At 45.0% G+C, this 23,742-nt stretch overlaps 2 protein-coding genes and 2 non-coding genes across 4 annotated transcripts in view; 1 reads left to right on the forward strand and 3 right to left on the reverse strand.

Annotated features, from left to right (window-relative positions):
* Positions 1–1,504: 1,504 nt before the first annotated feature.
* On the reverse strand, positions 1,505–10,777 carry EEF1B2 (eukaryotic translation elongation factor 1 beta 2). Its single transcript, XM_060256872.1, has 6 exons — positions 10,584–10,777; positions 8,539–8,658; positions 4,495–4,612; positions 3,834–3,900; positions 2,467–2,592; positions 1,505–1,698 (listed from the first exon to the last, which is right to left on the reverse strand). The coding sequence occupies exons 1-6, from the start codon at positions 10,661–10,663 to the stop codon at positions 1,544–1,546; spliced, it is 666 nt and encodes a 221-aa protein (XP_060112855.1). The 5' UTR covers positions 10,664–10,777; the 3' UTR covers positions 1,505–1,543.
* Positions 3,452–3,593, reverse strand: LOC132585540 (small nucleolar RNA SNORA41). The gene has a single exon (XR_009556325.1). It is a non-coding gene; the product is annotated as a small nucleolar RNA SNORA41 (small nucleolar RNA).
* On the reverse strand, positions 4,024–4,101 carry LOC132585539 (small nucleolar RNA SNORD51). The gene has a single exon (XR_009556324.1). It is a non-coding gene; the product is annotated as a small nucleolar RNA SNORD51 (small nucleolar RNA).
* A 217-nt stretch (positions 10,778–10,994) lies between the features above and the next one.
* The window catches only part of NDUFS1 (NADH:ubiquinone oxidoreductase core subunit S1), a 29,910-nt gene continuing 17,162 nt past the window's right edge, over positions 10,995–23,742 (forward strand). Inside the window, exons 1-9 of the mRNA XM_060256871.1 lie at positions 10,995–11,283; positions 17,728–17,795; positions 18,882–18,973; positions 19,083–19,190; positions 20,317–20,393; positions 21,058–21,139; positions 21,238–21,368; positions 21,857–22,042; positions 23,081–23,215. Of these exons, the coding sequence (XP_060112854.1) occupies positions 17,732–17,795; positions 18,882–18,973; positions 19,083–19,190; positions 20,317–20,393; positions 21,058–21,139; positions 21,238–21,368; positions 21,857–22,042; positions 23,081–23,215 (875 nt within the window). The 5' untranslated portion in view covers positions 10,995–11,283; positions 17,728–17,731. The remainder of the gene's footprint in view (positions 11,284–17,727; positions 17,796–18,881; positions 18,974–19,082; positions 19,191–20,316; positions 20,394–21,057; positions 21,140–21,237; positions 21,369–21,856; positions 22,043–23,080; positions 23,216–23,742) is intronic.

Raw genomic sequence — 23,742 nt, forward strand, 5'->3', positions numbered from 1 at the left:
TATGGGTATCAAGCAGAGAGGCTCACCAACTGATCCACAAACATGTTTGCGGATCGCGCCACCTTTCCCCTTTCAAACAAAACTGTCTCAGATAAGCAGATGCAAAAGATCTGCAATAACATTTACTAGTTGAGGTGAAGGATGTGAACAGGGTATCTATCAGCTCAACATCTGGCACGGTATTCAGCAACTGGCATTAATTTAGCTCCACCCCCCCCCATCTTAGTAGGACAATGGGGTTCCAGTTATCTTTGCAAAACAGAAAGGCTAGCCACAAAGCTAGCCCTGCACAGCCGCAATTCTGACCTTAAATACATTGGAGCTGTTCTTGCTGATAACGGCTGTCTTGAAAGCCGAATAAGTTAAGCAGCACAATGGGTGTATTTGCAGAGCTCAAAACACAGCGACTGAAACTGAGAACTCTCAGCAAAGTTTGAAGAAAGATAAATCCTGTTTTAACCTTAAAAAATGTCTCAACAAATATTATATCCTGGTCTATTTTCACTGTTGGGCAATAATCAAACTGAGTTGGATGGGCGTATTGGCATAGGGAAGAAATGAAGTATTAACAGGATCTTTAAAAAAAATCTATCCTTGATTTTATCCCAAATTTAGATGTTTATAGTTTCAAAAGGCATTTTCTTTTATTATATAATTGTATTGCCTCCTATTCCTTACTACCTGGATTCCTATCAACAAATGCCTAATAAAGGTTTATATGTATGTATGTAAAAAAAAGAAAAAGCTTTGCTGCTGAAGCTGCTCTGAATTCAAACTGTCGGGTTCTCACATTTGAGATCCCGACTTCCAGATGTTGACAGCTTCTGCTTTTCTACAGCCACAGAGATTCTGCTGCAGAATTCTGAATTCTCTCTTCTATGCCTGGCTCCATCTTGGGGACAATCTCACAGAATCACCAAAGCAGCAACTTCTGCCTTGATGTGTCCACGACTGACCAATTTATAGTTGTGCTCAGCCATGACACTCCCCCCTTTCCTCACAGCCGCACTCCGTGGAGAGCAGTTTACAAAACTTCTTAAATCGACCGTGTTATTACTTTTTATCACATTGCGTGGTTAACTCAGAATGTGGGTTCTTTCAACAGAGGCCACAAGATGATGTCCCAGATCTTTCCCTCCCTGGGGCACTGCTGAATTGTTCTTGTTATGGTTTTGGCAAAAAGGCAGCGGGTTGCAAAACAGCGTATGATTCTAACACAAGATTTCCAAAAAAGTCAACTAGTTGCTAGTTAAATGGTTAACAGTTTTCTAAGGGTGCGTATAATGCTTCATCCTGAGAAAGTGGTTTCCCGTTAACCTGCACCCTCCGAATAATCATCAAGGATTAGTTTCAGTGGAAAACAAAAAAAGGATCTCTGTTTAACTGCCTCATTGATTTCGTGCTTACTCTGTTCATCTTGCCTTCTTCAGATTTAAGCCTCAATATGGAAGGATACCCATGTAACTATGAAAACAGCTCGTAATCAACTGAAACAACACACTCGAGCTTTGCAATAGTTTTTAATTCTGGATTCTATCAGAGATTAGATTTTGTTGAAAGCAGCTACATCCATCGATTGTACATAATCTTCAAAGGCGGTGATCTTCTCTTCCAACATATCCGTCCCGACTTTATCGTCTTCAACGACACACTGAATTTGAAGCTTCTTGATTCCGTAACCAACTGGAACCAGTTTGGCTAAAAAAAGGAAAAGAAAAACAACACTGTTAAAATCTACAGTCCTAGTGGCCAGTTCTGTATGAGGGCCCCAGAATTCTTGTCTCACAGAAGCTCTTGTTTGGCTTCTCAGTACATTCGAAGATATGAAAGTGCCACTGGCTTGTAAAGCTTTGATATCTTTGAGGGCGAGATGCGTCTCCACAACCACCAGGTGACTGAGACATCTATTTAATGGTTGCTTGATCCCCCCATACCTCAAAACCCCCAAATAGTGACCACTGAGTCTCAGCAACAGCCTCTATTGATTAATTACAACAGGGGTCCCAAACCCCTAATCCGTGGCCTGTTAGCAACCGGGGGCCGTGAGTTGTATAATTATTTCATTATATATTACAATGTAGTAATAATAATATGACATTGGATTTATATCCTGCCCTTCACTCCAAATCTCAGAGCGGCTCACAATCTCCTTTCCCTTTCTCCCCAAAATGGACACCCTGTGAGGCCGGTGGGGCTGAGAGAGCTCTCTCAGAAGCTGCCCTTTCAGGGACAACTGCTGCGAGAGCTATGACTGTCCCAGGACCATTCCAGCAGGTGCAAGTGGAGGAGTAGGAAATCAAACCCGGTTTTCCCAGATAACAGTTCGCACACTTAACCACCACACCAAAATAAAGTGCACAACTGCCTCATCCCAAAACTATCCCCCCCCCCCCTCCGGTCTGTGGAAAAATTGTATTCCACAAAACTGGTCCCTGCTGCCAAAAAGGTTGGGGACCACTGACTTACAAGATCCCCAGACTAGGCCGTCAGCCTGAATGCTTCTCACACACTCCTCCAATTTGGCCATGTCCGTCTCATCGTCCCAAGGCTTCACATCCAGCAAGAGAGATGATTTGGCGACAAGGGTTGGTTCTGAGAGGGGGGGAGGAATCAAAGAACAGCTTAAAAAAAAACTAACGCAAAGTTCTCCCACACATTCTAAAACAAGAGTTTTGGGCTTGTATTTAATCGTTCTCCAAAAGCCTAGTACAATATGTGAAATAAACTTTTGACTGCTGTGCTGGTTGTTTAATAGGACATATAAACTGCAACTAATCTTATCAATTTATTTCTGAACATTTATACCCCGCTCCTCCGAAAACATTACAGCCCTGTGGCGCAGAGTGTTAAAGCTGCAGTACTGCAGTCCTAAGCTCTGCTCACAGCCTGAGTTTGATCCCCGGAGGAAACTGGGTTTTCAGGTAGTCGGCTCAAGGTTGACTCAGCCTTCCATCCTTCCAAGGTCGGTAAAAATGAGTATCCAGCTTGCGAGGGGGGCGGGGTGTGTGTAGATGATTGGGGAAGGCAATGGCAAACCACCCCGTAAAAATCTGCCGTGAAAACGCTGTGAAAGCAACATCATCCCAGAGTTGGAAACAACTGGTGCTTGCACAGGGGACCTTTCCTTCCTCCGAAAACTGCTTGGAGTGGCTTCCAACAATATTAAAATCAGTACAATAAATACAATAAAACAGTTACATAGCAATAAAATCATATCATACTACAAAACAGGCGTCGTATATAGCTGACCAGTCAATGATAACGACCATGTGGCCTTATGTTAAGCAAAAGTATTCTTATTGCAAAGAACCTACAGGGAGACCAGACTGCTCACTCTTCCCAGAGGCATCGAGATATTAGCTGAAGGCCATCCAGAAAAGCTTGGTCTTAACAGGCCCTGCGGAATTGAAGCAATCTGACCCTCTTTTTAAAGTTCACAAGAAGGAGACTGTCTTGTCTGTTACACTGCAATCCCTTTCACTTGGGTGACAAAACGAAAGGCGCATTTGTGCACTGTGTAACTGCTGATTTCCCACAGTCGGAATACTGCAACTGCTACAGCACTAAGCAGTTTCAGGCCAGTAGCTGTGGAATTCTGCTTAAATAGAAATCAGTGTTCCATCGTTAAAAAAAAAACAAAAGGATTTTTTTTTAAAAAGACAAAGTTTTAGAGCTTTTATACCACTGCTGTGGAATGTGAAGTTGAACCAGTAAAAGAACTTAGATGTAAAGGGAAGTCTAAACTGGATTTTCCTTTTTTTTTTTTTTTTTTTAAGATTAAGCTATTCGTTCTAAACAAGTAGACTCAAAAGACAGACAGGGGCATAACGTACTTTTGGCTTTCTTTGATTCATACTGGGCAAGTCGCTCCTCCCTCAGCCTTTTCGCTTCTTCACTTTCCTGTACAGAATTTTTTTTTTTTTAAAAATAGTAATTAATGAAATGTTATTATTAAATTGCATATCACTCAAATCACATTGCGGGAGACAGCTGTTTGCTTTAACCACAAAGGCGAAGTACAACTGGGCCGTTCAGGTGAAACAAATCATCACATGTTTCAGCCGAAAGATGGTGATTTGGTTTTGTTCATCATGTCACCAGTTGAAACCTTTTGTATTAAAAAAAAAAGGTGCTTGTTGCAAATTTGTCCCAAGACAGGTTCTGGACCATGACAGCTTCATCTCACAGTTTGGAGTTCTGCGGGTTCTATTATGACTGCACCATTAAAACTCGCACTGCAACATGTATCACCTCTGGAACCAAAAGTTAACAGAACAGGGTGCTGGGCAATATTCCCTCTAAGCCATGGAGTCTTATGAGCACAAATTCTACTTTGTGAGCTCCTGGCATTAAAGTTGCGAGTTACTGCATAAATTACTTTGCTCTGGGGCTATTTTTCTTGAGCTAAGACAAAAACATGTGAGCTGTAGGTCAAAAATCTGTGAGCTAGCCTCACACGAACTCAGCTTAGCGGGAACACTGGTGCAGGCTTACCTCTTCATCATCAGAGCCGAAGAGATCGATGTCGTCGTCATCTTTGCTGTCTCCGCCAGTGGCATCTTCAACATCTGCTGGGCCATATTTCCCCAAAGCCTTCTTCACTCCTGGCAGACTAGAAAAACACAAGGCGCTTTAGAGCGACTTCCTATGAATGTCACAAACTGAAGAATCAAGTGTAGCAAAAACTGGAATAAAGCTCTGAGTCCAGTGGCACCTTTAAGACTCCTAATTAGCTGTGTTTATATTATAAGCTTACTACTCCTGTTTGATCCTTGCACCTCTTAAATCTCTTCATTATGCTGTATGATAATCTACTGCTCACCCTCTATCTATATGTATGGACTGGTAATTTCATCTGTCTCTTCTCTTGACTCTAATTGGCCCTCCTGGCAACTAGTCCCCCTCTCCCTTTCTATATGTAATGGCTGAGGAAATTCTGCTTCACTATATTTGAAGACGTGTGCTTGCCCACAAAAGCTCATACCTCGAATAAAATTTCGTTGGTCTTAAAAGGTGCCACTGGTTCCAAAACTTTATTCTGCTAGCTCAGACCCAGGCCTGTAGCTACGAGGGGGCCTGTGGGGGCACAGCCCCCTGACTGGAGGCCCCATCCAGCCCACAGGGCCTCTGCCATGGCTCTGGGGGCTGTTGCTGGCCCCGTGAGCATTTGGCAGGCGAGGGTAGAAGCAGTTCCAGCCTCCTGCTGGAATTAAAGGGCCCCCGATCAGCTGTTTCGTGGGCCCTTTAACTAGCACAGGGGCTGGGGCTGCTTCTGCCTCCAGCCCTGCACACGATTTTAATGGTGGGGAAGGAAGGGAGGGTGGTGGCGGGGGAAGCAGCAGGGAGAGGAAAGGGAAGCTCTTCCTTGCCGGCCCCTCGCCACCACCCTCCCTTCCCCACCATTAAAATAGCACTGTGGGGCTGGAGGCAGAAACAGCCCCAGCCCCAGTGCTAGTTAAAGGGCCCGTGAAACAGCTGATCATCGGGCCCTTTAACTGGCTGGGAGGTGGAGGGCTGCTTCTGCCCAGATCGTCGGCTTCTCCTGGCCTCTTTCCCATCCTCCCTTTCAAGCCCCAATCGCCGCCTTCTCCCCGCCTCCTTCCCTTCCTTCCCAGCCCTGATCGCTGCCTTCTCGCCTCCTTCCCCTCTTTCTCAGCCCCCAATCATTGCCCAAACTCCTGCCTGTCACTCTCATCGCCACCCTCCCTTCCTTGGGGGGGAGGGGGTCAGAGTGGGAGAACAACTAGAGGGAAGGTCGTGTGGGGTGCTGGGGGGCATCGGTGACCCCCGAAAAATGTAAATGCCCCCCGATCTTCCAAATCCTGGCTACAGCCCTGCTCAGACCAACTTGGCTACCCCCCCTGAATCCAAAAACTGGAAAAGTAGTTTTTCAGTGAGCAAGTGTTGCTACTTATTTTGAAACCTAACTTTAAAGGCCATGCAGTAGATACCAGTAACAAAGCAAAACCCAAGTGCCATCAGGAGGTCCACAAGCAGGGCTAGAAGCCCTCACACTGTGCCCCCCCCCCCACAAGCGCCAAGAATACAGAGCATCACTGCCCTAAACAGAGAGTTCCAACAATACGCTGTGGCTAATAGCTCCATATATTTATCCAATCCCCTCTTGAAGCTGGCTATGCTTGTAGCTGCCACCGCCTCCTGTGGCAGTGAATTCCACATGTTAATCACCTTTTGGGTCACACGAACTCAAGAACTGACTGGCCCAAGGTCACTCAGTTGGCTGCATGTTGAGGAGTTAGGAATCAAACCTGGTTCTCCACATTACAGTCCACTGCTCTTAACCACTACACCAAACTGGCTCCCTTTAGCCTTGAATCTCTCTGTTCTCTGCCTCCAACAAAGAGCTAATAACTGAGTGAGAAGAGCTGAACACTACTAATTTATACAGGCCAATTATCCTGGAGTTTTGCTTGGTAAGCTGGATTTGCTTTGAAGCTGAAAACATTCCCTAATGCAAAGTACTTACTAAAAAGCTTCTTTAATTTTTAAAAGGGAAGGCAGGCGATGGGTTTTTAAAAGCATAGAAAGGGCTCCACCTGCTGCTTGAAAATAGATTGTATTTTCACACACTCCATACAGCACAGGAATAGCTGTGCCTGCAACTTGCCCAAAGTCCCTGACTTCAGCAGTTTCACCCTCCTTTACAGACTCTGATAATATTTGGGAGAAATACTGTACAATTTATATGCAGCACAAAAGGAACAGTCAACTCACTGATGGTGTCAGGATTTTATTTGTATAACAGAGGATGGAAGGCCCTTTGATTTTTATCCTAGGATGTTTTCTAAGAACAGCCTTAGGGGACAAATTGCAGGATAAAGCAAAATCCGACTCCCACCATATTTTTAATTCAGAACAATGGACCTACAGTGTGACTCAAACAATCTGCAGTTTGTTTGCATAAACATGGACGATCCATCTGAAAACCAGAGAGAACCTCCACGTTTGCATAAAAGTGACAGAAAGGTAAGGAGACTTCCAAAAATCTCCCAAACGGCAACTTACTGGGGTGTGTGTGTGAGGAGATGGAATCTCAGCTGCCATTTTGAGTGGTGCCTAGCAATTGCAAAGATGGCAGCGGCAGAAGTGGTGGGGAAGAAAGGTAGCAGCACAGCAGAAGGGGGAGGAGCAGGAAGTTGGGTTCAGTCAGGGTAGAACTCCCTCTTGAGTTTCTCATGTGTACATTGAATAATGCACGTGAAGTATCTTTTCTGAGGAAAATCTGTTTCCAGGAACAGCAAAACAAGGACCTCTCACTATGCAGTAACATCTAGTAATGCCTTTTCTCTTAACAGTTTCTTGCTTCAAGTCAACATCAACCGAAATTCATCTGGAAATTGTGATTATAATTTTTTTGGCATTTTTATGTATGTTTGTGTGTGCATCTAGAAGTTATGGTGACCTCTGTTGGCTGACCCCTACGGGGGGGCCTGGAGGATATTCAGGGGTGTAGCTGAATACAGCCTGCTCCCACCTCCCTGCTCTGCTGTTCCAAGGAGGTCTCTTATTCGAGTTCTCGCCAGAGTCGACTCTATTTAGCTTCTGAGATCTGACAAGATCAGGCTTGTCTGGGCTATCCAGGTCAGCGCTGAATCACGATATTGTAATGTCACTGTCGAAAGTTCTGAAAGAAGCAGCATTTGGGACACGTTCTGAAAATGAATGAAGTTTGTCTGAATCTTCCTTTTGAAATATAGTGGTTGGACAAGGACCTGGGAGACCGAGGTTTGAATACCCACTTCACAGAAGCATGCTGGGCAATGTCCCCTCTAAGCTACAGCGCCTTGTGAGCAAAAATTCTACTTTGTGAGCTACTGGCATGAAAGTTGTGAGCTGCTGCATAAATTAGTGTGCTCTGGGGCCATTTTTCCTGAGCTAAGACAAAAATGTGTGTAAAAAGCCTGTGCAAGCACCAGTCATTTTCGACTCTGGGGTGACGTTGCTTTCACAACATTTTCGCTAGGATCGAACTCAGGTCATGAGCAGAGGGCTCTGACTGCAGTACTGCAGCTTTACCACTCTGCGCCATGGGGCTCGTCAAAAAACATGTGAGCTGGAGGCTAAAAATCTGTGAGCTAGCTCAAGTTAACAGCTTAGAGGGAACAGTGATGCTGGGTGACTTTAGGCCAGTCACTCTGCCTCATCTACCTTACAGAATTGCTAGGAGGTTAAAACACAGAGGAGAGAATGAGGTCTTAAGCCACTTCGGCTTCCTACTGGAGATAAATGTGGGGTAAAAATTATCCAAATAAATAAATGGGAGCTTCCTCACCCCACACTCCAAGGGACCAAAAAAAAAAAAAAAAAAGGGATTGAGCTCTTCTACCAGTATATCAATTCAACGATCGCCACAGACAGAAACAATGTACAGTACATGTTACTGCTGAGCAGGTAAGCGGATTTCAGAAACAAATATTTTTACAATGCAGAGGGTCTTCATCCAGGCTAAGATGGCAACCCCCAATGATAAACGAGACCCAAATGCCACCTCATTTTTGGACACCAAGCAAGGCCTACCTTGTCTTTTGCTTGTAAGAGTTAATGTGGTTGTACCATCTGAGGGCGTGGAAGAGCTCAGAAGGAGGAGGAGATCCAACAGCTTCAAATACTGCAACATCAGCCTGGGATGGGACATACCTGTCAAACAGGGCACATTTTCAGCACAGTAAAAAACACAGCTATTTGAACATACGCTGAACTCTACTGTTAAAGATAAAGGTAGTCCCCTGTGCAAGCACCAGTCGCTTTCGACTTACCCTATTACCAGCACTGGCCCATGGTGCCCTAGGCAGACTGGTGGCCTTTGTCGCCGTGCCTCCCCTTGCAGCGCTGCAGTCCCCCGCCCCCTCCCCAGGTAAATTTCAATGCCCAGAAGGGTAATCAAGCGCTGCTCCGGGCTGTGTAAAGGTGCCCGCAGTGCGGTTTTCCCTGCTGATCAGCGGGAGGGGGGCGCGCCTTTACACAGCCCAGAGCAGTGCTCAATCGCCCTTCTGGACACTGAAATTGACCTGGGGTGTGCGGAGGGGAGGAAGGAGGCAGCACGGGGCTGGGCAAACTAGGCATTTGCCTAGGGGAGGGGAAGGCCAAATTCAGTGCCCCACCTGAAGAAACACTATCACCTTGAAACTGAAATTATATGACATCAAAGAGACTAGCACCAAATTATTTTGACTTTTTATTATTGAATGTATAATTTTATAATATGTATGGTTTTGTTTGTTGTGGTTTTATACTGTGAGCCGCTCTGAGCCTGCTTCAGCAGGGAGGGTAGGATATAAATCAAATCAATAAAATAAATAAATCCCCAAGTGTCTGAGGAAGCACGCCTGCACAAGAAACTTACACCCAGAATTAAACTTTGTTGGTCCTTAAAGGTGCCAATCTATTTGCTTTATTCCATGCGGCTCTTACCTTAAGCAAGTCTGTCCACCTCTGATCTAGCTTGCTGCGTGTCCCCATGAAAGCTTATACCCAGAATAAAAAACGCTGTTGGTCTTAAAGGTGCCACTAGACTCCAACTATGTCCTATGAAGCTTCCTATCTTCTTTCACTAGATGCTTTTGCAACGTGGAAGAGCCCAACAGGTTCTCCAGCAGTCACGCCTGTCACGTTCCCAGCGCTCCCTAAACGCCGGATGAATGAAAAGTGAATGGGTGCATTCACACTACACTAAATAATGTTTTGCAATAGGATTTTTGCTGTTCTTACACAGTAAAAACCCAGGTGGGCAGCTGTGGTGGTCTAAAGCGATAGAACAAAGCTGGAGTCCAGCAGCACCTTTAAGACCAACGAAGTTTTATTCAGAATGTAAGCTTTAGTGTGCTTGCACACTTCATCAAGACAATAAAATTCCAATTGCAAAATGCATTATTTAGTGTACTGCAAATGCACCCAATGGGGCCTATTAGAGAGCAACCCTCTCGTCCTTTCCCACACCTATGAGCTGCATTTTACACAAGTCTACTCGGAAATCAGGCCAAATCTGACTTCCAAGCCGGGCCTACTATCCCCATAAGAGAGCACAGAGAGGCCCACTTTCCTCCAAGCAAGAGGCAGCAGGGTTGCCAAGTCCATTCCGAGAAATATCTGGGGGCTTTGGGGGGTGGAGCCAGGCTGTGACAAGCATAATTGAACTCCAAAAGGAGTTCCGGCCATCACATTTAAATGGACCGCCTTCTTTTTAAATGCCTCCTCTCCATTGGAAATAATGAAGGATAGGGGCACCTTCTTTTGGGTTCACAGAATAGGACCCCCAGGTCCAATCTTTTTGAAACTTGGAGGGTATTTTGGGGAGAGGCACTGGATGCTATGCTGAAAATTTGGTACCTCCACCTCAAAAAACAGCCTTCCCAGATATCCGTGGATCAGTTCTCCATTATACCCCATGGAAATCGATCTTCTAGGGAATAAAGGCATGCCCAGTAGACATTTCCCTCCCCCTTCCCCGTTTTCTGACCCTGAAGCGGGGGGGGGCTCCAAACCGGGGGATCCCCTGCCCCCACCTGGGGATTGGCAACTCTCAGGCGGAAGGGCTTTCCCGCCGCTCCTCCCAGCTCACCCACCCCTCGATGTAGCTCTTGTCCGCTAAGAAGTCGTTCAAGATCTTCAGCCCCGCGGAGGATTTCAGGTCTCCGAAGCCCATGGCGGCGCCGGGAAAAGGGCCACAGGAAGAGAGACAAAAGGAGCAGAAATACCTCCACCTCCCCAGAAGGCCGCCTGGAAAAGAAGGCGCGCTTTTTCGGCATGCATATATATAGAAAAGGAGAATGGGATCCCTCCGCCTCAGGTGCTGTGACATATCCTTCCGCCGGATAGTGCAAAAAACCCTCCCTTCTTCCGAACCTGCCCGAACGATTTGAAAGTCGGAGGGTACAAATATGTAAAGGAATGCGGGGGGGGGAGAGGGGGGGGATAGGCGGTTGTTCATAGAAGAGTCTGCGTTTTAAAAATTAGGAAATTACGTTGGTGGTCTATTGCGCGTGCGCCAGAGTTTGCGCTGCGGGTCGAAGGCGGGTGAGCTCGCAACGGAAATGACCGAGCTACTGCCGCATCGTCCCCCACCCCCCTCGAAGGTCGTCGAGCGTGTCACGGAAATAACCGAGGCCTGTCGTCCTCCCTGACCGTCGCGGTGGGAGACGAAGACAGCCGAGCGCGGCACGGAAATTGCCGAAGCTGTCGCCATCTTCTCGGCGAGGGGGCGCGTTGAAGGGAGAAGGCGGCTCGGTCGCCAGGCCGGAGCTCCCCCCAGGCGGGGCTGAGGAGGTAAAATGGGGGGGGGGGCTCCCCTAGAGACCCCCCTCCTTGCCACAGTGGGGTGGGCGAGGGCCGTATAGAGCGTGACCGGGTGGGGTGGGGGCAGAAGGCGATGTCCTTGACAGGGGTCGGGGGGAATAAGCACGGGGGGGGGGGGGAGAAGCACCCCCTCCTCGCTCCCCTCCTGATGCTTTTGCACAGAGTCAACACAGAAGCTTTGTGGCCCCACTGAAAGGCTGCCTAGTTTGTTACGAAGGCTTCCTCCCGTGTAAATCCGTGAATTGCAATAGGCTCACGCTGTGGTGGACTCTGCCTAGAGCTGCAATATTCGCTGTAGAGCAGGGATGGCCAAATTGTGGCTCTTTCACACGTATTGCTTCGCTTTTGAAGCCCTCACCGCCCCATCAGCCGGCTTGGAGGAAGCATTTATTTCTCTTTAAATCATTTCTCCAAACCAAGCCAGCTGGCAGGTTGGAGAATGCATTTCAAGTTAAAGTTGCTTTCTTTCCCCCTCCCCTCCCCTATCTGCCTTCCTCCCGTACTTCCTTGGGGATCTCAAACATCTGACGTCCATGCCTTTTGGCTCTCAAACATCTGATGTTTATTCTGTTTGGCTCTTACGTGAAGCAAGTTTGGCCACCCTTGCTGTAGGGGGCTGAAACCCACCGCCTCGCAGACAGGGAGGTCTGGCCTCCTCAGTTGCCTGGTTTCTCCTCCCTCGCCAGCCTAAAGTATGTAAACATAGACCAATTTCGCACTAGACCTTTAACCTTGGTTTATCCCTGTCCCCAAGCTGACATTCTACACTAAAATCATAGAGACACAGAGTTGGTTTCTCAGATTATAGTGTAGAATGTCAGTTTGGGGACAGAGTTAAACCAGGATTAAAGATCTAGTGCGAAATTGGTCATAGGCTGGTAGACGATGGAGACCTTCCTATGCAGTCCAGGTGCCTGTGGCAAGGGAGCTATTCCCAGCTGCTGCCACAGGTGGATATGCCATTGCTAAGTTGGAGTCCAGCCGCACTTTGAAGACCAACAAAGTTTTATTCAAGGTATGAGCTTTTGTATGCAGGCAAACTTCCTCAGATACACTGAAATGGAAGTTAACAGTTCATATATGTATACAGAGGCCATAGGTAAACAGTATACACACACACACATGAACAGTGTGTATGCAGTGTGTATATATATAGTTTCTACATATATATACACACATATAGGTAAACAGTGCATATGTGTGCATATTTGTGTGTATGTGTGCATATTTGTGTATATATATGCCGTTTGTCTATGTATATATACACATATAGGTGAACTGTGTGTGTGTGTGTGTGTGTGTGTGTATATATATATATATATATATATATATATATATACACACACACACACACACACACACACACACACACACACACATATATATATATATACACACAGGGCTTTTTTTATAGCAGGAACGCAGTTCCGGCTGGCTTGGTGTCAGGGTGTGTGGCATAATATGCAAATGAATCCCTGCTGGGCTCTTTCTACCAAAGAAGCCCCCCCCCTCAAAACTATGTTTCTGCATACTGTCTATATTAGGGGTGGCCAAACTTGCTTAACGTAAGAGCCACATAGAATAAATGTCAGATGTTTGAGAGCTGTGAGACATGAACAGCAGATGTTTGAAGATGATGATATTGGATTTATATCCCACCCTATGCTCAGAGTGGTCACAGTCTCCCATACCTCCCCCCCCCCCAAACAAACACCCTGTGAGGTAGGTGGGGCTGAGAGAGCTCTTACAGCAGCTGTCCTTTCAAGCATACAGTATAATGAAAATGTTTAAGAGATTTAAGGGCCAAACAGGAATAACATGGTTATTATATGGTTACCATTTACTTGGTGCTTTATGGTTACCATTGAACTTTATGGCTACTGTTTGCTTGGGTTTAATTCTCAGGGGAAAATATAGCAAAGGAAATAACTATTTCAAATTTGGAGATTGATGGGCAGATGTATCCTTAACTGTAGAATGCTGAGAGTAATTAACCGAGACCCCACCCATCTCCCCTCAAGTATGACGGTGACCTTACAACATTCTAAGACCAGGGATTAAGTTGCTTGAGTATATATGGCAGCAAAGTTGGCATCTAGGTTTATTGCAAGAATGTTGTACTATTGTGGGTGAGGAGTTGTTTGAGACTGAGAGGTTGCCTATACACAAGAAAAGGTTTACCCCCCTCCCCGTACTTGTGAAAGAGAACTGTCATTATCCTGTAGAGGTTGTAAGTTGTTGTGGTTGTAAGTTGTTGATGATGTGTTGAACTGTTTTGAGAGCTGTATGTGACCACCAGTGGATTGAATTCAAGACGGCTAATTTGGGCTGACGCAGGCATGCCACATCTGGATTAAAATGGGTTTACAGAGGTTTAGTGATAAAAGACGAGCTGGCTACTCAGATATTATAGATGGAAAATCCTGAAAGGGATAATATTTTTGTAGAAAAATGGTTTGTATTTTTTGAGTTTGTTAATTCTAAAGGTACTGAAAGACTGTAGCATACCAATCAAATATGCAAACTTTGTATTAATTTAGTGAGGATATTAATGGTTAATTTCATTCCTAACTGTATTCTATAATATGTGAATGTAAAGCTACATTGTTCTTCTGAATATTTTGTTGTATATTTTGATTTTGTTTGAATAAAAGTTGTTTAAAAGTTACAAAAAATGGCATGCTAAGACATGCACATCTGGGTCCCACCTCACTCCCCCCCTTACCTCGTCCTCCGTTGCTTGTAACTGGTGGCAAATCTCTGAAATGCTTCCCTGTCGCCTTTCCCGGCTGTCTGAATTGCCCGGGAGCAGCAGGGAAACGCCTCCCAAGTACGTGAGCGGTGCGACCGCTCCTCTGGGGTGTGTGCAGCCTGTCCCTCTTCCAGCAGCGGGGTGAACGCTGTCTTGGAGCAACCCATGCCAGCTTTTTCCTGAGCTGGGAGCCTGCCACCCCAGGCTTCCCATCTGTGCCCATCCATGATGTTCTGTTATTGTCTCTTTGGGGCCTGTCATGCAACAGACTCTCTGGATATCATTCAAGCTGAGCAGGGCCGACTCCGGCAAGTGCTTGGATGGGAGACCTCCTTGGAATACCAGCAGCTGGGAGGCAGGGGCAGGCTTTATTCAGCCACATCCCTGAATATCCTCTGGGCCTCCAGTAGGGGTCAGACACCAGAGGCACACAATACAAAAATACCTGAGAGAGAGAGAGAGATTAGAGCAGGAGGCATACAGGACCTTAATCCATAAAGTTTTGTCTATGTCTATGGAGATAAGTGATGGCACCACTCAGCACAGGAATGTAAACCCTGCATATGCTGGAGGTCACAGCCAGGCACTGCTTCTCCTAAGAAGCAGGCATTGTGCATACTGCAGTGCTTCATGGGATGAACCAAAGTCTGCTTTTACTGCAGTGAGCTTTACGTAACACTGAGCAAGGCCCCCGTGATCCAAATTCTGCCACATAGACAATGGATCATTTGGTGGTCTCCCATCCGGATATTAGCCAGGGGCTGATCCTGCTTAGCTTCTGAGATCTAATGAGATCAGGACAGCCTGGGCCACCCATGTCAGGTCATGCAGTGTTTACCAGTTTGGTGTTGAGAGCCAGTTTGGTGTAGTGGTTAAGTGCGCAGACTCTTATCTGGAAGAACCGGGTTTGATTCCCCACCGCTCCACATGCAGCTGCTGGAATGGCCTTGGGTCAGCCATAGCTCTCACAGAGTTGACCTTGAAAGGGCAGCTTCTATGAGAGCTCTCTCAGCCCCACCCACCTCACAGGGTCTCTGTTGTGGTGGTGGTGGTGGTGGTAAGAGGTAAAAGAGATTGTGACCAGTCTGAGAGGGCGGGATATAAATCCAATGTCATCTTCTTCCTTGCTCCCCTCTCCCCCTCCTTGGTTTCTGACACTATGGCAGATATTGAAGCCTACTTGCGATGCATTCATCATTCCTCTGTTCCCCGCCTCTGGTTCTGTCCCTATGGCAGTTTGCCCTTTAGAATGCATTTCTGACCAAGAAGGTTGTTGTGGCAATGTGTTCTGGCAGCAGGGAAGGGTACAGATGATTCAGCAAGCAGCATTTATTAAGATGTATATTCACTTCCTTTCCCTTCTACAGTAGGTCTTAAATGGTGCACAGAAGTAAGCTGAAATGTATACATTCCAAGAACAAAAACTTGTAACAGAAATCCAGACCTGTATTCAGTACAAACAGCAGCAAAAAGCCCCCCCCCAGTAGTTCAGTCCTGCATGCCCCCCTAAAAAGCAGAGAAAGGACAGGTCTTATCTACTGGCAGCCTATTCCAAAGACCTGAAGCAACTATTGAAACTTCCACTTGAAGAGACTGCTACAGGTTGTATTTCCCTGTAAGAATTAGTAGAAAGGTTGAGTTGCTGAGAGAAAGAGTGTTAGTATAAAGGCTCACGGAGTGAGAGAAGGTCCTCTAGGCCTAGAAAAAGAACATTCAGGGCCTGGGAAAAGAACGTTGAAGCCCTCTGTTTCCAGCTGTGAGAACAGAGGTTTTCTGACAGTGAGAACAGACCACGCTGATTTCCCTGAAATGCTGGAACTAGGCCTAGATAACCCTTGCAAGTTACAATTCTGCTCACTGAGCGTTCTCAGAACAGAATGTGGGAAGGATCGTCTTCCCATAGGTATCGCAGCCAGATGGCCCTCACACAGTTCATGAAGGCGGAAGATATGAGAGCTATTCTCAGCATGAGATAGAAGAAATAGGAAAAATATATATAAAAGGAACATAAAGAGTATAAAACTGGAGTTAAGAAGTTAATTTGGAAATACAGGCAGATAGACGTAAATGGAATATAGGTGTGATATGTCTCATCCCTGGAAAGCTGCCTAAAACGTATGTATATGTGCTCATGTTCCAGTCCCACAAGCAATTGTTAGCTTTTCTGATACTGATCCGTACTGAGTTAGAAATGAGTTCCCACTGAAGCAGAAGTAAGATGAGATGTGTTAGGGAAGCGAATGCTTGTGGAATGCGCGTTCTCTCTAAGTCATGCCTAGCTTTTTCTTATCTAGGATAGGCAGGTTTGCAGTTGTCATCTGTTTCACTTTGTGATGGGGTAAAAGAATCAAGAGATGCAGCATTTAAAGACAGCATGTTGCATCACTTCTGGTTTTTTCCTGCATGCAAAGCTCTTCCAAAAAGCAAGCACCCTCCCCGACGTCTTGATTGAGGCAATACACGTGCTAGGGGTTTCTGAGCCCTTAGCTTGGTTTATAGAATCATAGAGTTGGACCTCTAGGGTCATCTCGTCCAACCCCCTGCACAATGCAGGAAACTCACAAATACCTCCCCCTAAATTCACAGGATGTTCATTGCTTAAAAACTTCCAAGGAAGGAGAGCCCACCACCTCCCGAGGAAGCCTGTTTCACTGAGGAACCGCTCTAATGGTCAGGAAGTTCTTGCCTTCGCCTGGATGGCCCAGGCAAGCCCAGTGTCATCAGATCTTGGAAGCTAAGCAGGGTCGGCCCTGGTTAGTACTTGGGTGGGAGACCTCCAAGGAATACCAGGGTCATGATGCAGAGACAGGCAATGACAAACCACCTCTGAATGTCTCTGGCCTTGAAAAACCCCATGGGGTTGCCATACATCAGCTGTGACTTGACAGCAGTTTCCGCCTCTACCAGCTTGGTTGCTTAGAAGAAGAGGACCATAGATTTATACTCTGCCTTTCTCCCTGAATCAGAGTCTCAGAGTGGCTTGCAATCTCCTTTATCTTCTTCTCCCACAACAGATACCCTGTGAGGTAGGTGGGGCTGAGAGCTCTCACAGAAGTTGTCCTTTCAAGGACAGCTCTGTGAGAGCTGTGGGCTTGCCCAAGGCCATTACAGCAGCTGTAAGTGGAGGAGTGGGGAATCAAACCCAGTGCTCTGCACATTTAACCACTACACCTGACTGGCTCTCAGATTAGCCACTACACCAGCTTTTGCTGAAAAGCGGTGTGGGTCCCTACTGTAGTGAGAGAGCTCAGTTGCCATGATGTCCAATTCTCATGTGTTGCTAGTGGAAAGTGATACATACTTTTGTTGCGCAGAGGCAAATCTGGTTTGCTGTGTGTGTTTTTACTTCAGGTTTGCAGGATATATTTCTGTTCCCTATTTCCAGTGGCTCTAGCAAGAGGCCTACAGTATCTCTCAATGCATGATGCTTGTATTATGCACAGGACTGCTTTTACAAAATAAAACTGGGTATTTTTGATTTGATAAAGCAGTTGCGTAAGAATAGGTGAGGTTGCAACATTGAACAGTGTGTGTGAAAGAGAACCAGAAAGGCAGACATATTTAATCACGTTACAATTGTTTCATATAGTTGCTATTGAAAATATTGTCATTTAGTTCTTTTCTTTCTCTTGCGTCTTAAATTTCCTTCTGTTTTCTTGCAGCACCATGCTGCGATTACCTGCTGTCCGCAAGGCCCTGAATGGTGTCGCTCAGACGACGAAAGGATGCGGTAAGTTGTTTTATTCAAAACTTGGCATATGATGCCCCTCTGTTGGATTTTGTTAGAGTAGTATTCCTTGTTGAGGTAGTGTGTTTGGCTAGTCATGAGAATTGTATGGGTGGCAGTAGATATTGGATTTCCAAAACTGCATAGGGCCGCAGCTTCCTTTACTGAGTCCACCTCATGTTGGCTCTTCCTCCTTTCTGGCTACCTTCAGCTTTTCCTAGCATGACTGTCTTCTCATAATGTGATCAAAATTCGATAGCCTCAGTATAGCCATTTTGGCTTCTAGGGGGAGTTCAGACTTAATTTGTTCTAGAACTCACTGATTTGTCTTTTTTAGTGGTCCACAGTAGCTGTAAAGCTCTCCTCCAACATCACACTTTCTTTCTGTCAGGTTCCTTCACTTTCTTTCTGTCAGGTTCCTTCACTGCCAACTTTCACACCGATGAATAGTAATGGAGAATAGGTTTAGGCTTATTCAATTTATATCCCGCCCTCCCCACCGAAGCAGGCTCAGGGCGGCTTACAGATTCATAATAAAACAGTTAAGTTAAAACATTAGATAAAAACAATGTGGTGCTAACTTCAATACAATTCAAAGATGCATTCAGTAATCTTAAGACATCCATTCAGTTAAATGCTAGCTGGAATAGCATCGTCTTGCAGGCCTTGCGGAACTGGACAAGGTCCTACAAGGCTCTGACTTCCTCAGGGAGTTGGTTCCACCAATAAGGGGTGGCGATTGAGAAGGCGGTTTCTCGAGTTGTTTTGAGTCTTGCCAGTGTCATGAATTGTGTGTCAGTTGTGTGTCATACTGCGTCATGAATTGACTTCCATTGCAAACTGAGTTAAATCAGTATGGCTACACTGAAATAACAGCATAAATTGCATTGTAAAGCAGCAAAAAGACGGTTTACCCCTACCAAGGTGCAAGATGTTTCTGCTCCTTCGTTCTTTTACAGCTGTGATATGACTGGCGGTTCACAGTCAAACAAATGGTAACTTCCACTGTTCGCTTATTTGGGCCAGTGAATCAAAATATGTGTGCTGGCTTTGAGAAATAAAATATATTTTCTGTTCTTGTTTTCTTAGTGCGTACAACAGCTACAGCAGCCAGCAACCTTATAGAGGTTTTTGTCGATGGGCAACCCATATCGGTACCTCCAGGAACCACAGTGCTTCAGGTAGAATGAGCTCTGAGTCTATATATCCTTTTCCATAAACTTTCCTAACCCATACTTTGGGTGTTTTTCTAAAAAAATAATTATTTTTCTCCCCCCGCCCCCACCCCAGGCTTGTGAAAAGGTTGGAATGCAGATTCCTCGATTTTGCTACCATGACAGACTGTCTGTGGCTGGAAATTGCAGGATGTGTCTTGTGGAGATAGAGAAAGCACCTAAGGTGGTTATTACATTTTTGCTCACATTGTAGAATTCTGGAAGCTTGCAGAACTTTGCAGAATGCCTAGCAACAAAATTAGTTGTGTTTTGATTATAACGTGTCTGCAGCTAACAGATGCTTTTTTGACATTATTCTAAATATGCTTGTTTACAGTGCAGCGGTCAAGCTTAATCTCTTATAAATGCTTGATATACTAGAAATGCTCTGTCCCTTGAACTAGACACAGCTATCTAGCTGTAATGTTGTGTTAATCTTAAATACTGGCTTTTATTTAGAAAGTAATGGTTGCTTTATGTTGTGTCGTTGAAAATGCACGCATAGCTGGTCTTGAGGACAAAAGGAGATTGAGGAAGAATCGCACTGCTACAGGACCAACCCTAAATCAGACTTTTCCCTGCAGCCGCTGTGGCCGGACCTGCCTGTCCCACATTGGTCTTGTCAGCCACCAGCGAGCCTGCAGCAAACGTGGACTGTTGCACCCTTCTTAAATCTTCGTTCGCGAAGCCAAGCCGAGAGAGAGAGGAGAGAGATGTTGTGTCGTTGTAGTCAGATAAAAATTGAGTTGGCTTCACCTGCTTAGTAAAGAACAGTTTACAGACAGTGTTTAAGACCAAGTCCTATGGAGACCAAGTCCTATGAAGAAAGGTTGAAGGAGCTGGGCATGTTTTGCCCGGAGAGGAAGCAGCTGAGAGGTGATATGATCACCATATTCAAATACCTGAAGGGCTGTCATATAGAGTATGGTGTGGAATTGTGTTCTGTGGCCCCAGAAGGTAGGACCCGAACCAACGGGTTGAAATTAAATCAAAAGAGTTTCCGGCTCAACATTAGGAAGAACTTCCTGACTGTTAGAGTGATTCCTCAGTGGAACAGGCTTCCTCAGGAGGTGGTGGAGGTTTTTAAACAGAGGCTAGATGGCCATCTGACAGGAATGCAGATCCTGTGAATTTAGGGGGGCAGGTATTTGTGAGTTTCCTCCATTGTGCAGGGGGTTGGACTAGATGACCCTGGAGGTCCCTTCGAACTCTATGATTCTATGCTATGAACTGAATGCTGGGTGGTTAATTTTATGAACATACATGGAGACATCACCAGTAAATTTACATCTTTCTAATGGGTTTTGTAGCCAGTAGCTGCTTGCGCCATGCCCGTGATGAAGGGCTGGAATATCCTGACAAATTCTGAGAAATCCCGGAAAGCGAGGTAAGCTGTATATGCTTTTATGCAACTTACTTTCCTGGTGTTGAAATAATGGGCTTGTGGCTAGGTGTGCATCAAAGCAAAGTGCCTCAGTTTTGTTTGTTTTTTTAAAATTGTAATGAAAGAATACTTGGAATAAAACTTTGTTGGTCTTAAAGTTGCTGGTGGACTCTAACTTTGTTCTGCTGCCTTAGGCCAACACAGTTACCCACCCGAATTAATTTTAATGAGTTACTTTAATAATTGAATGCATTGTTCTAAATGGGTAGAATGTGTAAAATATGGTGAAGATATGAAACAATATCGCAGTAATATTGCAGGTAATGACTTGCACTATACTAAGTGATACACAACGTTACTTTAACATTATCAGGGACTGTGTTGTATACCTCTGTGTATAGCTTATTGAAGCTAGGATCCTACTGTGGGATTTTGCATCATTGAACGTGTCACATTAAGACTTAATGCTTTGATTTAGTTCTGTTTTTAGACTTCTGGTTGTTTCTATGACGCCAATCATGTTACACTGTTTATTCAGTGTCCCATCTGTCAGTTGTATTGACTGTGTAATCTGCCTGGAGTCCAAGTGAGAAAGGCGGACTATAAATCATGCAAATAAATAAATGCAGGCAATGATTCTTATGTTTTGCTTCCTGATTCCCTATAGAGAGGGTGTCATGGAATTCCTGCTGGCCAACCATCCGCTGGACTGTCCAATCTGCGATCAAGGAGGGGAGTGTGATCTGCAGGTATAACTTCTGGGAGATCTTTTTTTTTTAAATGTTACCTTGAGTTGAAACTGTGCTTCTTAAAGAAGTATGTTCCTTTTATTTCTGCCTGTCTTTAGGATCAGTCGATGATGTTTGGCAGCGATAGGAGCAGATTCCTGGAAGGGAAACGAGCTGTGGAGGACAAGAACATCGGTCCTCTAGTGAAAACTATCATGACCCGTTGCATACAGTGCACTCGATGCATCAGGTAGCTGGTGTCCCATTGTCCTTGCCACCAGAGTGTAATAGGTGCTGATGCTACAAGCAGATGGAAATAGTCTCTGATCTCTAGCTTGCATTCAGGTGTTTTCAAATGATCCTTCTAGAGTTGAATTTGGTTACTAGATTCTCTTCGAAGCTTGTAACAAGAATATGCGAAGGTGTGTCCCAATGCTTTTCACATAAGGGTGAAGTGGCTGTTATGATGATGTAAATCATGTAGGTGCAAGCAAAATGAAATTAAAAGGAAACCATAGTCTTACGAACAAAATACCTGCATGTTTTTAGGAAGCAATACAAGATTTGTTCAGACTGTATGGAAAACGGGTTAGCTTGCGAAACCAGGTTCAAGTTCACCGACTGTCATTAAAATCTTGGTTTTCTTGGTGAACGCAGTGTCCATTCCTTTTTTGGGTTTTTTTTTTTGTGAACTGAAGTGGTACATAATGTGTTACCCCTCTCTGATGCCTTTGCTAGGTTTGCAAATGAGATTGCAGGAGTAGATGATCTGGGAACTACAGGAAGGGGAAATGAGATGCAAGTTGGTACCTACATTGAAAAAATGTTCATGTCTGAATTATCTGGCAACGTGATTGACATATGTCCAGTTGGAGCCCTTACGTCTAAGCCCTATGCTTTTACCTCACGTCCCTGGGAGACCAGGTATGTATTGAAAGTGTCAATTTAAATGTCAGTAGCAAATATCATTTGCTGTACTCATGAAGATTCAAATGTGCAGGCATATGCATCAAGAGCTTTTGTAAGCTTTTAACCAGGGGTGTCAAACTCATTTGTTATAAGAGACGGCGCTGACATAAATGAGACCTTGTCAGGCTGGGCCATATGTGTAGGAAAACGTAATGCCAGGTAGTGAATATGTAAGCTTTATAAAGGACACAAGCACAATTAAAGATTTTTTTAAAAAAACCAAACAAACCTTAAAACATACTTAAAAGATGAGCAGTCTTGCAATATTTTGTTTAACAGTTTTTGATAACTGGCACCTCTTGCTGTGAATTATTGCATCAAAATCTGGAGACAATGTCTGTGCTGTAGCAATCTTGAGTAGGCTGTTCAGGTGTTGTTCAGGTGTGTGTCTGTTAAGCTGCAAACCTACTTTTGATCTATTAACATTCATCACAGAAATCTCATGATCAATGCTTTGAGCCTAAGACCCAGGGAAAAACATGAAATAGCTGGGCATTGCAAGCTTTTGTATATAAGTTGCTTCCTGTGTTGGTCATAACTACATAAGTTGCATCATGGCTTTGCTCTGTAGTTCCTGTGCGATTGAGCAAGCTGTGATGCAGAAGGAAGCAAGAGAGAGAGAAGGAAGCAGATGACAGCCAGTTGCTCGCAGGCCTGATAGGAGCCCTCCAGGGGCCTGATCTGTCCCTTGGACTGCATGTTTGACATCCCTGCTTTAAACCTTTTTGGAGTTGATGGTGGGGCAACATGGGAAGAGTCAATTGGGTGTGGTATGCACTTTGTCACAGTGAATCCCTTAGTAGTCCTCTGAGCAGCTGTCGGATTTGGCCTTTGGTTGCTGATGGCTGTTTTGTGGTATACTGAAAAATAAACATTGCAGTATACACACACAACTTTAGTTGCTGAAAACATGGAGGCATTTAGTAGGCTTTAGTTAGGGCATCTCAGGTCTTCGGAAACACATTTGCCTTGGGCTTTCTGCCTTTCCCTTAGGAAGACGGAGTCCATTGATGTTCTTGACGCGGTCGGAAGTAATATTGTCGTGAGCACTAGGACTGGAGAGGTGATGAGAATTCTGCCCAGATTGCATGAAGATATCAATGAGGAATGGATATCCGATAAAACGAGGTACCTGTGTTTAAACTGATACGTTCTCAAGTGAACTTAGGTAGCCTACCAAAGATAGAAGTCGGAGAACTTCCTGAAGTTTTAATGCTTGAAAGCTTTGAATCTGTTCACTATTAATGAACAGATGTTGACATTTGTTGTGGAAGCAAAGAGATTGTTAAAGCGGAGCACTTTATCCAGAGAAAGATCTTGAAATCATTGGTTTCTAAGTATGTGTGGCATTCAGGAGGATCGTGTCTCAACAGTCACTTGCCAGAGCATTGCAGGTTATCTACTTAACAGAGTAACTAACAATCAGCTTCTGTGTCATTTACCCTGGAGTGCTGGTTGTATAGGCACTGTATCCTGTAAGCATAAACTCATCATGGTGAAAAATAAATAATTGAAATTATTCAATTGAAACAATTGAAATAGTTGACTATTCATGAGATTATTAGGAGAAGGAAATACTCACTCTGGCCCCACTTTCTCTCTGTTCCTGGTCTTTTCTCCATTTGCTTCCTCCCAGCCCGTCCTCCACCCCCAGC

This window comes from Heteronotia binoei, chromosome 16 (genome assembly GCF_032191835.1).
Source record: "Heteronotia binoei isolate CCM8104 ecotype False Entrance Well chromosome 16, APGP_CSIRO_Hbin_v1, whole genome shotgun sequence".
NCBI lineage: Eukaryota > Metazoa > Chordata > Lepidosauria > Squamata > Gekkonidae > Heteronotia > Heteronotia binoei.